This window comes from Mastigoproctus giganteus, chromosome 9 (assembly GCF_048544385.1).
Source record: "Mastigoproctus giganteus isolate SK-2022 chromosome 9, ASM4854438v1, whole genome shotgun sequence".
Taxonomy (NCBI): Eukaryota; Metazoa; Arthropoda; class Arachnida; order Uropygi; family Thelyphonidae; genus Mastigoproctus; species Mastigoproctus giganteus.
The window spans coordinates 150,327,402-150,344,205 of record NC_143583.1 but is presented as its reverse complement, the minus strand read 5'-3'; the positions used below and the strand labels follow the sequence as shown (position 1 = coordinate 150,344,205).

General features: G+C 37.6%; 1 protein-coding gene across 1 annotated transcript in view; it reads left to right on the top strand.

Moving 5' to 3' along the window:
- The window catches only part of LOC150080818 (enoyl-[acyl-carrier-protein] reductase, mitochondrial), a 103,357-nt gene that overhangs the window by 53,135 nt on the left and 33,418 nt on the right, over positions 1-16,804 (top strand). The window contains exon 3 of the mRNA XM_090381081.1: positions 7,524-7,634. Within this exon, the coding sequence (XP_090237207.1) occupies positions 7,524-7,634 (111 nt within the window). The remainder of the gene's footprint in view (positions 1-7,523; positions 7,635-16,804) is intronic.

The following is a 16,804-nucleotide window of genomic DNA, read 5'->3' as shown; positions in this document are numbered from 1 at the left end:
CGAGTAACCAGTAAAAATTAAAAATGAAATACACAGATTGATTTAAGATTCAATTTTAAAGGAAACAAGCACTGGGAAGAATGACTGGAATGTCAACTGATACTGACAACAGTCAGCGAGACGAGTCATCACTAATAAGAAAGGTAACATTGCCAAATGAAGTTCAGTTTCAAGTGGAAGTGATGCCATATTATCTATATGGGAAACAATAATATTCTATAAAGATTAGTGAATTAGAATAAACTTTATTTTGTATTTATTTTAATATATAATTTATTATTATTTATATACATTATCATTATTATTATTATTATTATATACATTATTATTTTCTTTAACTAGAAAAGGCATTGCATATGTTTTATTTAACTCGTACATTTTCTGTAACATATTACAGTTCTTAAGAAGCTCTCAGGCCTGTGACGTGAATCACTGGTTGGTTGCCAGTTTGCCAATTGCTGAGTTGCCACTGACAAGCCTCTCGCTAACTACACAGTTATCGATATAAATAATTTTACCTCTTCACTTTGTTTTGTCCTCTATTGATCTATCCAATATTTTTATGCATTTCATGTTTCTTTTGCTAATGTACTGCATAAATGTACACTAATGTATATAAGGAGAATAACAGTACATAAAATTTACCTTAAAAATATTTTGAGTTTGGTGTTATGTCATGAAATAAACGATGGATTTTGCATTTGAGAGAAATAGACAAAAGGCTGCATGCGGCCGTAAGGCTGCAGGTTCCCCATCCCTGGTCTAGTACAATAAGTAACAATAGTCTTCTCCATTGGTGAAGTGTTACTTATTCGAGGTAGTGCAATATCATGGCAACTCATTCTGAAGGTATTCACAATATACGATATACATAATTAAAACAATGCCAATTCATCTAACCCTGGTAGTTTACTGTGTATAAAAATGATTCAATTGCACTAACCCATATAAGTAAGATGGTTTTTAGTTATACAGTGGGATTATGACCTCCCTATCTCTACAGGATAGCATTCGATAAATCGTCGATAGGACATCATGGGCTTTCCTGGTTGCCTGTTTACACTGTTTACAAAATTTCATATCTGCCTGTATTGTAATTTCCACATCCCTTTCCTCCTCCACTATTTTTAATTCAACCCCACCAAATGTATAATTTATTTGTGGGTTGCTATTCCCGAAGTTTAAGACCTTGCATTTAGCAGCATTAAAACATAGCTGTCACTTCTCTGACCATCTTTGAAGTCTGTTCAAGTTATGTTGAAGGAACAGTGCTTGGTACTGATCATTAATGACTCTGCCAATCTTTGTCTTCTGTATTTTGACATCACTCCTTTTATCTCTTCGTCAGTGTCATTTGTGAAAATGAGAAACAACAGTTCTCCAAGAACCGATCCTTGAAGGACCCCCACTCTTGATTACACCAATTGGAGTCCTTTTTGGTGTCCTATAATCCCCATTATAGGATAATCTGATTTACTGGCCCACTCTATTTCCCTGTATAGGCATAATGACTCATCAGAGTCATTAGGCCTATAACACACTCCTACTTTCAACTTGATTTTCATTGTCCAACTAACAGCATAACCCCCCCTCCCCTTCTATCCTGTCTACCCTTCCTGTACATATTCTACTTCCCAGATTCCAATTCTGCATTCCTTATCTCTGTATGACACCATGTCTCTGATATCCCAACAACATTAGCCTCTGATGTCTTCACCAACAAATTCATTGAATTTATTTACTATACTTCTAGTGTTGGTGTACATGCAAGTATATATGCACCTATTCTTACTCTTAATTATCCTAACACAACCCATGTATTTATTTTTTCCATGATGACTCTCGGCAGCCCTTGAAATTCCCGGTACATCAATTTCCAGGATGCTGCTCATTCCAATAGAAATAGTTCAAGAATCACTTCCACCTCTGCCTGCGGTTACCGTTAATCTATGTCTGTGAATCCCTCCAAACTAGCAGTTTTCTGACCCACCTAACTCTTTCTCAATAGCATCAGCAAATATTCTTGCACCCTTCCTATTTCAGTGTATACCCATCCCTGGCAAACCAACAATCTGTCCTGTTAACAAGCACAGACCATGCTGAGAAAATTCTACCCCGTGAGCCTTGCACAATCTCTCCAGGGCTGAATTGATTGACAAGACTCTCATCATACACTCCCTCCTATCGTGTCTGGGCAGAATTGCAGAGTCTTTTAAATTTAACCCTAACTCATGACATTTTTTCTACTTTGACCTGTACTTCTTAAATAAGTCTGCAGATCTCCTATTCTTAATGTCATTAGTGCCAGTGTGTACAGTAATATCAACCCTTTGTGCCATTAAAATATCTTATTTACAGCGTCATCAACTTTTTCCCTGGCACACATACCCTGGTCCTATTCCATTTATCCTTTTTTGCACAATATATTTCCCGTCTCCATGACAACAGAGTCACTGACAATAACTAGCTCTTGTGGACCAGCGCATTCTTCCCTTACGGTTGCCGTTGTGTTGCCTGATGATCAAGTGCAAGCTCGGCATTGATGTGGGCAGTTGAGAGCTTGATGGGTCCACCAATTTAAGTCCTTCGAGGGTACCTACCCTGTTCTTCAAGCTTTCATAAAGGCCCATAACAATGTTGAGTTGGTGCCTAACTTCTTCACACTGCTTACATTAAGCACACACAAAGACAATATAATGTCCCGTTCCAGAAAGATCTGCAAACATTTCACAAGATGCACATTTTTTTAGGCTGTGTTGCATTGGACAATTGCCCCCTTCGGTTCTCTCTCCCAAGCCACAGCACTCCGGCTACTTTGTGCATGTTTCTTTGCTGCTCTAGTCTTGTGCATGATTTCTGTTTAAATACAATTTAATTAATTAACAATGAAAATTAATAAGGTTAATAAATTTAATTGATTAATTTACTATACTTGACTAGACAATACTATATGCAATAATATGTATTCTTCTATATAGTTTTACGTTATACCTTAGCTATCAAGTTATGCTATGCCGTAATGATCACAATGTTAAATTAGTTTTTTTTAATTAAAATCCTTCTACTGTTGGTTACGCTATGATATTCCAGCCAAAATGCCGATACAATAGCTGTATGAATAGGGAGTTGTAACTTACCAAGTCACTAGCTAAATTTAAAAAATACTCTAATGAACGCTACTAAGCCTATTTAATCTATTTGTAAAACACAAATTAATGCATTAACTAATCAAAAATGCAATAAAATACAAAAGATATATGCCCAAAAGTTGATTAAAACCTTCAAAATTACAATTTAAACCCTACTATTCTTCTGAGCTACTGCTTACCCTACAATATTCCTGCCAAAACAATTGATGTCCTTAATTAAAATTTTTATAAATATTGATATATAATCCCTTTCATTCATTTGGCTTTGGTGGTAGGGAAAGATAAAAGATTGTTCAATCGTGACAGCATTAAATGAACTTCTGAAATTTATTAGCATTAGTTGAGGCATATGATGCAAGCTTATACAGTGTCAGCCAAAAAAATAAAACTTCCCATTTCGCCCATCCGTTCACTCCAAATGTTTGTCTAGTTCAGCCTTAAATTTATTTTAGCTCTCAACTTCCACAGGTTCTTGCTCAGAAGAACCCTCAGGTTCTTCTGAGCAAGCGGAAGTATCCCGTCTGCATTAAGCCTGTTCAAACCATTCATGGCCTTATACACCTCAATTAGATCACCTCGCAGGTGCCTAGTCTCCAGATGCTGCAACTTGCAGAACTTAAGCCTTTCTTTGTAATCGCACCCCTTTGTTCCTCTCACCAATCTTGTTGCCTTCTTTGTACTCGTTCCAGCAACTCTACATTCTTCCTGAAATGAGTCCTCCAGACCTGTACACAGTACTCTAGGGGCGCCTCCGTAGCCAGGTGGGAAGGAGCAGCAGTGCGTGCGTAGCACACGCTTCTTGATTAGACCGGGGTTCGAGCCCGTCACCACCAAATACGGAGGATGCGGAAAGGTCAAGGAATGACCACCGCATATCCCGGAGCAATATAGCCTTAGTTGCTAATGCTCCTAAAAACCAAAATAACAACAGTACTCTAGGTGTGGCCTGATCATTGCCTTGTACAATGGGATAATCACTTCCCTGTCCCTGCTAGCCAAATTTCTATAAAAATTAGGCGCCTCCATAGCCAGGTGGGAAGGAGCAGCAGTGCGTAGCACACGCTTCTTGATTAGACTGGGGTTCGAGCCCGTCACCACCAAATACGGAGGATGCGGAAAGGTCAGGGAATGACCACCGCATATCACGGAGCAATATGGCCTTAGTTGCTAATGCTCCTAAAAACCAAATAACAACAACCTATAGAAATTATTGCCAAGACTCCATGAGCTATCCTGGCAGCCCATCTGCACTGCTCAGCAAACTTCATATCTGACTGCACACTTAAACCCAGGTCTTTTTTATTCCCCACCTCCCTGAGTATAGAACCACACAGTTGGTATGTTTCTCTTCGGTTATTGCTATGCATTTGCAGTACTTTGACAAATGCAATGTTAAACTTCAGTTGCCACTTCTCAGCCTATCTGCCTAACTTTTCTATATCCTATAGCAGTAGCATACTGTCTTTAGTGTCATTAACAACCCTGCCAACCTTTGCATCATCTGCAAACGTGGACATTAAGCCTGATATACCGTCATTGATAAATACACAAAACAACAATGGGCCCAGCACCCCAAACCCTTGGGGACCCTACTAATAACATTAGTCCAAGTAGAGCAGTGTCCATTTATTACCACTCTGTCGTCTCCCACTCACCATCCCTTTATCCATTGCAGCAACTTGCCCTTAGTGCCATACCACTCCAATTTGTACAGCAGTCTTCCATATGCAACCGTATCAAAAGCTTCCCTGAAATCAAAGTATGTGGTATCAAAATTATTTTTTGCATCCAGTTCCTTTGTAACCACATCGTAGTATCCAATCAAATTGGTCAAACAAGACTTCCCCTTAACAGACCCATGCTGTGTCTGAACTATTACTGCAGTCCTTTCTAGGTGATCCTGTATCACCTCTTTAACCAGTGACTTCATTATTGTCACCGGAACAGAAGTTAAACTAACTGGTCTATAATTATTTGTGTCACCATTTGAATCCCCCTTTGTGAATTGGGGATACATTTGCACATCTCCAGTCCATGGGATCCTCCCCTGAATCTAAGGATGCCCTCATAATTATGGCTAAGGGTTTGCTAACTCCCTTGCTGCCTCCTTCAGTATAACTGGATAGATTCCATCCACCCCAGGTGCTTTTTTATGTTTAACTTCATCAATTTCTCCTCTGCTTTGCTCTCAGTTATTACAAAATTACTTAGCTCCCTGTTAGAGTTTGATAAACCTGTGGCATTCCCTTCTTTGAATAACTCCTCATGTGTGAATGTAGATGCAAAATACTCATTCAGTTTATCAGCTATGTGAGCAGAATCATCAAAAGTCGAACCATCTATGTTAAGTGGACTAATCTGATTCATCTCCTTAATTCTAGAGTTTACATATGTAAAGAAATCTTTGCTGTTTTTCTTTGCATCCTGTGCCAAAGATTTCTTGTTATCTGCCTAACCTCCTTTGTGACTCTATTACAGACTAGCTTATATCTGCCATAGGCATCTGTGTCGCATGATAATTTATAAGCATCCCATGCATTTTTCTTCTCTGCCAATAACCTTGTTAATTCATATGATATCCATTTAGGCCTGAACTTTGAACAGTATTTCTTAGTTGGTATGAAAAGCCTAGTAGCCTCCAAGATTAAGTACCTGAAGGCTTCCCATTTAGAATTCACCATTGGTAACATCGTCAGTTGATCCCACTGTATGAAATTTAAAAAAATCTGAGACCACTGTAGTCACCTTTACAAAAGCAAAAACCCTTCCATTTACACTTGATGGTAGTTACATCTTTAAGTAAGACCCACATCAGTACACTGTGATCATGTCATCTAGTGGTTTCTTTATCTGCAAATTCTTAATGAATGAATAATCACTGCTAATAATCAGATCAAGAGTATTACTTCTTGTGGTTGCTCCTCGAATAATCTACAAATCCTCCAATAATCTACAAAAGACTTGCTAGTGTGCGAGTGACCAATCCACAGGTTCCAGTCAAATATCTGGAAAGTTAAAATCCCCCAATACAACACTTTCTGATTTGCTGGCCCACTCTATTTTTCTGCACAACCGTTCCTTGTACTCATCAGTCATTAGACTTATAACGCACTCCTACTCTCATTTTCCCTTTCCCAGTGTTTATGTCACACCAAACAGACTCAATCTTGCACTGTCCACCCATGTCAAATGGATGCACTTCCTTAGATTTTGTGTCTTAACTAACAGCATAACCCCTCCTCCCTTCCTACCCTGTCTATCCTTTCTGTACACATTGTACTCCCCAAATTCCGATTCTGCACTGCTTATATCTGTTCGACACCATATCTCTGATATCCCAACAATATCTGCGTTTGATGTCTTGATCAGCACTTCAAATTCATCAAATTTATTTACTATACTTCTAGCATTGGTGCACATGCAAGCATACATGCACCTGTTCTTACTCTTAGTTACCCTCACACAGCCCACATATTTACTTGTTCCATGATGACTTCCAGGAGTTCTTGAAATCCCAGCAACTTGCTCTCTAGGCTGCCACTCATTACAAAAGAAGCAGTGCAAGAATCACTTTTGCCTCTGCCTGCGGCTACTGTTACTCTTTTAGTGTGTGAATCCCCCAAGCTAGCAGTTTTCCAACCCACCTAACACTGCCTTGATAGCGTCAGCAAATATTCTAGCAACCTTTCTATTTAAGTGTATACCATCCCTGTAGAAGCAGTCTCTCCTGTTAGCAAGCACAGACCACACTAAAGAAAATTCTACCCCGTGAGTAATCTCTCAAGGGCCGAATTAATTGACAAGGCTCTCGTCATATACTCCCTCCTTTAGTGTCTGAACAGAATTGCAGACACTTTCAAATTTAACCCCTAACTTGTGACTTTTTTTCAGCATTGACCTATACTTGTTAAGTAAATCTGCTGATCTCTTACTCTTAAGGTCATTAGTGCCAACGTGTACAAAAATATCTCCTTTTGTGCCCTTAAAATATTATATCTGCCCTACAACGTCATCAAATTTTGTCCCTGGCAGACATACCCTGGTGCTCTTCCACCTTATTAGTGTGAAAAACTAATTACCACTGCCAATTAGGTTAGATGACCAAAACTATAGAATATTTAATGTTACAGTGTATGTTGTAATAAGGAAAAATAATACATTTTTAAGTTAGATCCATTGTGACCAAATCTTGTTTGAATTCTGCTATATATTTTGCATTTTCCTTTTGGGAAGTGCAAGTCAGTGTGCAGTATGTTTGAAATTGTACTGTAGCAGTGCATTTATTTTGAGATTCTACTATATTTGTGAAAATATTATGGTGGCTACTTGATGATATTCTTACTTGTTAATTGTTTATCATTCATCTCTTTATAGGTAGGAACACAAGTGAAAACTTTAAAGATTGGTTCTTGGGTTCTTCCAATGGTTGCAGGCTGGGGAACATGGAAAACCCATGCAGTATGTGATGAAAAAGAACTGATGGAGGTAGAATGGTCTTTAAGTATGTTTATATATCTTCTTTTATGTACAACAGTGATGTTTCTCTAATACATTTTTATGAGCATAGTATGTGTAAATAAACTTTTAACAAATATGCCACTTTTCTAGTAGATGACTCCTTGTGCGGTGGTAGATGACTCATTGTGTGGTGCTTTTCTTGTTGGAGGTTTGAAATGGTGAAAACCCATGTCTAGCCTCCAGAGCAAAGTTCCAGCAATCCCCATTTCTTCTATTAGTGATTATTTTGAGGTAGTGATTGAGAGAGTGCTCTGGTCGAGGAAGAGAACAGTAGGTGAATTTTTGGCTGCTGTTAAGGGATAAATATTTTTAATTTTTACCGTATTCTTTGTTAATTAACATAGTACATTGTGTTTTACAGAGATATTAAATAGGCTTAGTAGTGTTCGTTAGCTGCTTGTTTTAAATTTAATCAGTGATTTTTGGAGTTTACGACTCCCGGTGTTGGCGCCAATATTGTTGAACTAGCCATCATATTGTAGTTGATAAGAAATAGTGTAACGTATATGTATCTCGAACTGATAGCGTAACGTATAAAGTAAAACTAGATAGTGTAATATGAAGCATTCAATTAGAAATCTGTTAGCTTATTATAGTATTATCAATTAATCAAAAATATTATTAATCTTATTAAATTTCATTGTCAGTTAAATTGTATTTAAATGAAATCATGACCCAGGCTAGAGCTGCAATGCAAAGATCGCAAACTAGTGAGTGCTGTGACTCAGGAGAGAAATGAGGGGGGCAATTCTCTAACGCATTACAGTCTAAAAAAATGTGTGAAATGTTTGCCGACCTTTCTAAAACAGAATGTGATCTAGCCAAGGAGGATGCTTTTGTGTGTGCTAGAGCGTCAAGAAATTAAGCGGCAACTTGGCATTCTGATGGGCATCTATGAGAGCTTGAGGTGTAGGGTAAATGCCCTTGAAGAAATTAATGAGGGGGCTCGTCAAGCTCTCAGCTGCCCAGCTCAATGGCAGAGCTCACTCCTGTGCATCAGGCAACACAAGGGCAATCTCCGAGGCAGAGTGCACTGGTCCAGAAGGAACTAGTTATTGTTGGTGACTCTATTGTCAGGGAGACTGGGAATATACTATGTGAGAAGGATAGGTGGAACAGGACCAAGGCAAAAGTAGATGACGTTGTAGAGCAGATGTCATCTTTTAAGGGCACAAAAGGTGATATTGTTGTGCACGTTGGAACTAATGACGTTTAGAGTAAAAGATCTGCAGATTTACTCAAGTACCGGTCAATGTTGAAAACATTTTGCGAGTTAGGGTTGAATGTGAAAGTGTCTGCAATACTGCCCAGACACGACACGATAGGAGGGAGTATGTGATGAGACTCTTCTCAATCAATTTGGCCTGGAGAGATTGTGCAAAGCTCAAGGGGTAGAATTTTTTTCATTTCTATCTGAGATAGTAATAGTAATAGAGGCATGTGATGCAAGAAAGCAAACGTATGAGCTTATGTAGCATCAGCCAAAAAAAAAAAATTACACAATCATTCCCTCTAAATGTTTGTCTAGTTCCTCCTTGAATTTATTTAAGCTCTCAACTTCCACAACAACAACAACAGATGGAAGTTTGTTCTAGCAATTAACTACCCGCTGGCTAAAGGCAAATTTCCACACAATCTATTCTACAACTATCTTTCCTCAATTTGAATGCCCCCTCAGGTTTGTAATCTGAGCAAGTGGCAGAATCCCATTAGATTTGGCATGTTCAATCCATTCAAGGCCTTATACACCTCAATCAGATCACCTCGCAGGTGCCTAGTCTCCAGCTGCTGCAATTTGCAGAACTTAAGCTTTTCTTGGTAAGAGGATCCCTTCATTCCCCTCACCAGTCATGTTGCTCTTCTCTGTCATGCTCAAGCAAATCTACATCCTTCCTAAAATGAGGCCTCCAGACCTGTATGCAGTACTCAAGTTAGTATAATAAAAGCTATTATCTGCTCAATATCTCATATATTTTTTGTTACTTTTAGTAAATAATACAGGGATTTACTTTGATTTCTTTATAGGAAGGCTTCTTATCCAACTCTCCTAGTCCATCATAAATTAATTATAATACAATAAATTTAATAAACTACATTTTAATGTGTTCCATAATGATAGCTACGACACCGACTTAATAACCCAGAATCACCGTCGAGGCCTCAACCCAAATCCGAAACTATCAACTGTGATGCAACCATCAATATAAGAAAACATTATGTCAAATTTACTCATAGTAGAAAGAACAACTAAATAAGAAATATGTGAAGACATTTCTTCCTCCTTAAGTTAGGCGGAAACTTTTCGATACTTAGTTGTTCAAAGGCACATTCCTTTCTTTTGAATGAAGCCAAAATAATTAATAATTAATTTGACATAATGTTTTCAGCACAATTATAGTAAATTACTTATTGCTTAAACACTTGAAATGAAAGTCTGCAAAAACTCAATATTCGTTGACCTTTTTTAATATTGGATGATTGGTCCTATAAATGCATGCGTGATTAGGACTAAATTTCTTTTAAATACTTATGCATCGATGCCTTTTTTAGTTTCATTCTTTCCTGTGAACATGAAGTATCGAAAAGTTTCCATCTAACTTAAGGAGGAAGAAATCTGTCTTCACATATTTCTTATTTAGTTGTTCTTTCTACTATGAGTAAAGTTGACAATGTTTTCCTATACTGATGGTTGCATCACGGTTGATAGTTATGCAGTTGGGTTGGGGCCTCGATGGTGATTCCTGGTTATTAAGTCAGTGTTCTAGCTATTGTTATGGAACACATTAAAATGTAGTTTATTAAATTCATTGTATTTTAATTAATTTACGTGATGGACTTAGGAGAGTTGGATAAGAAGCCTTCCTATAAAGAGATTAAGGTAAATCCCTGTATTATTTACTAAGCAGTACTCAAGACTTGGCCTGACCATTGCCTTATACAAAGGGATAATCACTTCCTTTTCCCTGCTAGTAAAATTCCTGTATATCATTGACAAAACCCCATGACCTGCCCTTGCAGCCTATCTGCATTGCTTAGAAAACTTCATATCATAGCACAATTACTCCCAGGTCTTTCTCATTTTCTACCACCCTAAGTGTAGTACCACACAGTTGGTTCATTTCGTTTGGATTACTTCTACCCATATGCAGTACTTTGCATTTGTCAATGTTAAACTTCAGTTGCCACTTCTCAGCCCATCTGCCCAAATTTTCTAGATCCTGTTGCAGTAGCACACTGCCATTACTGTCACTAACAACCCTGCCAACCTTTGTATCATCTGCAAACTTCGACCCTAAGCCTGATATATCTTCATCATAAACTACATTGATAAATATACAAAACAACAGTGGGCCCAATGCCGAACCCTGCGGGACTCCACTAATAACATTAGTCTACGAAGAGTAGCAACCATTGATTACCATCCTCTGTCTTCTTCCACTCAACCACCCTTTTATCCATTATAGCAGCTTACCTTTAATACCGTTCTGCTCCAATTTGTACAGTAGTCTTCCATGTGCAACAGTGTCAAAAGCGTACCTGAAATCCAAGTATATGATATCAATATTATTTTTTGCATCGTGGTATCCAATGAAATTTGTCAGACAAGACTTTCCCTTAACAAACCCATGCTGTGTCTGAATTATTGCTGCAGTCTTGTCTAGATGATCCTGCAATGCATCTTTAACCAATGACTCCATTATTTTACCCGGAACAGAAGTTAAACTAACTGGTCTGTAATTACTTGTCATCCTTCAATTCCCCTTTGTGAATTGGGGATACATTTGCACATCTCCAGTCCGTGGGGACCTCCCCTGAGTCCAAGGATGCTCTCATAATTATGGCTAAGGGTTTGCTTAGTTCCTTTGCCCCCCCCCCCTAATATAACTGGATAGATCCCATCCGCCCCAGGTGCCTTTTTATGTTTAACTTCAACAATTTCTCCTCCACTTTGCTCTCTTAATGATTTTGTGATTTGGTTACAGACCAGCTTATATCTATCATAGGCTTCCATGTCACCCATTAATTTATATGCATCCCATGCATTTTTCTTCTCTGCCATATGTCTCATTAGTTCATCTGACATCCATTTAGGACCAAACCTTGGAACAATATTTCTTAATGGTATGAAAGGTCTTGTAGCTTCCACAATTAATTCCTTGAATGCTTCCCACTTAGAATTTGCTGTTGGTAATATCATCAGTTGGTCCCACTGTACAGAATTTAAAGTGTCTGGGACCACTGTAGTCACCTTTATGGAAGCAAAAACCCTTTCCTTTACTTCTGATGGTAATTATATCTTTAAGTAAATCCCACATCAGTACACTGTGATCACTGCCACCTAGTGGTTCCTTTATCTGCAAATTCTTAATACACGAATGATCACTAGAAATCACAAATTTGATTTTTAGAATCAAAAAATCAGTCTTTTTTTAAAGATTGCTCTAACTTGATAATTCTCTCTCTCTTGCCATAAGCACAATACAAATATTGCTTCCTCTGCAACAAAAAAAAACTGTTTTCTGTTCTCAGTGTTACTTTTCTTGTAAACCGCTGCTCAGCCTGTATAAATCTCAAATTTTCCTTATCATGGAATATTGTTCCTACGTTTGGTCTCTCAAACTTCTTAACTCCATGCAAAAGAGGGTATTCTCGCATATTAATGATGCATCGATTACAAAGTCTCTCCACTTTTTTTTTTTGTCTCATAGTCATTATTTTCTGCTGTTTCCTCTTTTATTAAAAACTATCATTGGAACTTTTATTTCCCTGCTCTTTTTCAGACCAGTTTGAACACTTCAAACAAATGCTCAAACATCCACTCACTGTCCAACCTATAGAACTAACTTTTCCTCTTACTCATTTAATTTTCCTATTTCTGTTTTCAACAACCTTTCTTCACATATTTCCTAGAAATTACAATCTATAGAAATTCAGGTCTGATATCAAGAAGTGTCTTCTCAGCTTTCAATCCACTCTGTAGTACTACAGGTTCTAGTGTTTGGGGTTATGAAACCTCAAAAAAAAAATAATAATATATATATATATATATATATATCGCTATATCACATATATAAAATATCCCTATATTTTATATACAGTAAGTCCCGGAATTACATGAATTTTTTTTTCACTGAAATTTATATTATTATTATTATTATTTTAGGATTGTAAAATTTAAAACAGTAAAAAAAAAAAAAAAAAAAAGCAATCAATAACAACGAACATGGCGTGCACAAATTGCACAAGTGAGAAAAAGAGTAACAAAGTGAAAATATAGGAATGAAGAGAAGATTCTGAAAATTTATTTATTTTTTTTATATGACTGAAGATCTTAGTGAAGGGGACACACATTTCACCATAATAACGTAAAAACTCGCAGCATTCCAGCTGTCGGTATTATTGCAAATGCAATAAGATCAAGTTTACTACCTGTTTATAATGAATTACACTAACAGAAAACCCCAATAAACGAGAAATGGCAAATTGTATTGTTTTATGGTAGTAACCTCCAGAAATGTGCTTTAGTAAAATGTGAGCTCCCGTCAGGTGATAATAGTGTGTTTCTGGCCTTGACCCTATAAAGCGACGCAGCACCACACTTAAAGTAATTGGCTCTTTAAAGTTCCTTATAGAAAAGTTCATTTTAACCGTTATCATGGTGCTGACTAAGAGAATAAGTGACAGCAGTACTAGTAATTCTACCAAGAAAAGGAAAGCAATCGATTTGCATCAATATTAAAATACTAAGGATGTATTGAAAGTGTTCAAGTATCATGAGGAATTTAGATTTGTCAGTGTCAACAGTGAACACTGTTGCCACTGACAAATTACACATAAAGGGCAAAGACAGAATACGAGAAGCAGTGAAGGGATTGGCACTAATGAAGTCAACTATGATAACCAAGGCTACAAAATACATATCAGTTTTTACAGTACAATAACATCCATTTTTTCTTCCTTTTATGTTTTCTTTTCTTATGTGTCACTCTGACTACCTCACCGCTGTCCCCAGATAAAGTTTTTAATTGAACTAATTAAAAATTATTTTTTTATATAAAACTTTTTCTATACATATATAACTAATTAATTGAAAAATATATAACTATTTTTCTTCATTCTTCTGAGGATATTATGTAGTTTTTGTAATTTTGGCATATAAGAGATATAGTAGCAATATTTTATTAGTCATTCCCAAGTTACATAAGAAGTCCTGGAATGTATCTCTCAAGTATGTTGGGAACTCACTGTTTGTGAAATCCCTAAATCAAGGCTGCTCATAACTACAGCTGTAGTTATAAAGCCTTGATTTACAAAAAACAATTTCCTTTATGTGAAGTATAATTGCCATTTGTTTGTAATGCCATCTCCTACTTCATAGTACTGTACTGACTGGTTCTCCAATTTTTTTTTTTTTAATAGTTTACTTAATGTTGAAAAACACTGGTCTATTTTTTCCGGTCAGTTCAGAAAGAAGTTACACCATGTGTTGCTTATTAGGTTGTCTAAATGCAGCATCAGTATTTCCCATTGTCAATTCATGGATGTTATTAATGTGCACATGTATCATTTTAGCCTGGTCTGTGCTTGTTAACAGGAGAGACTGCTTCTACAGGGATGGGATACACTTAAATAGAAAGGGTGCAAAAATATTTGCTGATGCTATCGAGGCAGTGTTAGGTGGGTCGGAAAACTGCTAGCTTGGGGGGGGGGATTCGCAGACTAAAGGTGAAGGTGATTCTTGCACAACCTCTATTAGAATAAGTAGCGACCTGGAGCGAGGGGTGCTGGGGGTTTCAGGGACTGATGGCAATCATCGTGAAATAGGTGGGTATATGGGGTGTGTTAGGGTAACTAATAATAAGAATAGGAACATGTATACTTGCATGTATACCAATGCTAGAAGTGTAGTAAATAAATTTGATAAATTTGAAGTGTTGGTCAAGACATCAAAGGCGGCTATTGTTGGGATAGCAGAGATGTGGTGTCACACAGATATAAGGAATGCAGAACTGGAATTTGGGAAGTACAATGTGTACAGAAAGGACAGACAGGATAGGAAGGGAGGAGGTGTTATGCTGTTAATTAAGAAAAACATAAAATCAAAAGAAGTTCATCCAGTTGATATAGATGAACAGTGCACTGTTGAATCAGTTTGGTATGACATAAGCACTGCGAAAGCAAAAATAAGAGTAGCAGTGTGTTATAGGCCTAATGACTCGAATGAGTACAATGAACAATTGTACAAAGAAATAGAGTGGGCTAGTAAATCAGAATGTCTTATAATGGGGATTTTAACTTCCCAGATATTGACTGGAACTTGTGGGTTGGTCACTCACACACTAGTAAGACTTTTGTGGATTTATTGGATGATTGTTTTCTGCAGCAGCATGTTTGAGAGGCAACCAGAGAGGGTAATACTCTTGATCTGGTTATCAGCAGTGATCATTCGTGTATTAAGAATTTGCAGATAAAGGAACCACTAGGTGGCAGTGATCACAGTGTACTGATGTGGGATTTACTTAAAGATATAATTATCATCAGGGGTAAAGGAAAGGGTTTTTGCTTTCATAAAGGTGAGTATAGCGGTCTCAAACAGTTTAAATTCTGTACAGTGGGGATCAATTGACGATGTTACCAATAGTAAATTCTAAGTGGGAAGCATTCAAGAAATTAATCGTGGATGCTACTAAAAGTTTCATACCTATTAAGAAATATTGTTCCAGGTTTAGGCCTAAATGGTTATCAAATGAACTAATGAGACTCGTGACAGAGAAGAAAAATGCATGGGATGCATATAAATCATCAAGCGACTCAGAAGCCTATGGCAGATATAAGCTAGTCTGTAATCAGGTCACAAAGGAGGTTAGGCAAGTCTTATAATGGGAGATTTTAATTTCCCAAATATTGATTGGAATTTGGGGGCTGGTCACTCACACACTAGCAAGGCTTTTCTGGATTTATTGGATGATTGTTTTCTACATCAGCATGTTCGGGAGGCCACTAGAAGGAGGAATACTCTTGATTTGATTATCAGCAGTGATTCTTCATGCATTAAGAATCTGCAGATAAATGAACCACTAGGTAGCAGTGATCACAGTGTGCTGAAGTGGGATTTACTCAAAGAGGTAACTACCATTAGGGGTAAAGGGAAGGGTTATTGCTTTCGCAAAGGCGACTACGATGGACTGAGATAGTATTTAAATTCTATACAGTGGGACCAACTGATGATGTTACCAACAGCAAATGCAAAATGGGAAGCATTCAAAGAACTTATCTTGGAAGCTACTAAGAAATATTATTCAGGGTTTAGGCCTAAATGGATGTCAGATGAACTGATGAGGCATATGGCAGAGAAGAAACATGCATGGGATACATACAAATTAACACATGACACAGAAGCTTATGAGAGATACAAGTTGATCTGTAACCAAGTTACAAAGGAGGTTAGGCAGGCGAAGGCAGATTACGAGAAATCTTTGGCAAGGGATGCAAAGAAAAACAGCAAAGAGTTCTTTACTTATGTAAACTCTAGAAGGAAGGGGATGAATCAGATTGGTCCACTTGATATCGATGGGTCAACTGTTGATGATCCTGCTCAGGTAGCTAACAAACTAAATGAATATTTTGCATCGACATTCACACATGAGGAGTTATTTAGCGAGGGGAAAGCCAGAGGTGTATTCAACTCTAGCAGTAAGCTAGAGAATCTTGTAATAACTGCGAGTAAAGTGGAGGAGAAATTGTTGAAGATAAACACAAGAAAGGCACCCGGGGTGGATGGAATCTATCCAGTTATATTAAAGGAGGCAGCAGAGGACGTAAGCAAACCCTTAGCCATAATTATGAGAGCTTCCTTGGACTCAGGGGAGGTACCCACAGACTGGAGATGTGCAAATGTGACCCCAATTCACAAAGGAGGATCAAAGGCTGACACAAGTAATTATAGACCTGTGAGTTTAACTTCTGTTCCAGGAAAATTAATGGAGGCACTAGTTAAAGAAGCACTGCAGGATCATTTAGACAAGACTTCAGTTATAGCCCGGACACAGCATGGTTTTGTTAAGGGGAAGTCTTGCCTGACCAATTTGATTGGATACTATGATGCAGTCACAAAGGAACTGGATGCAGGGAATAAC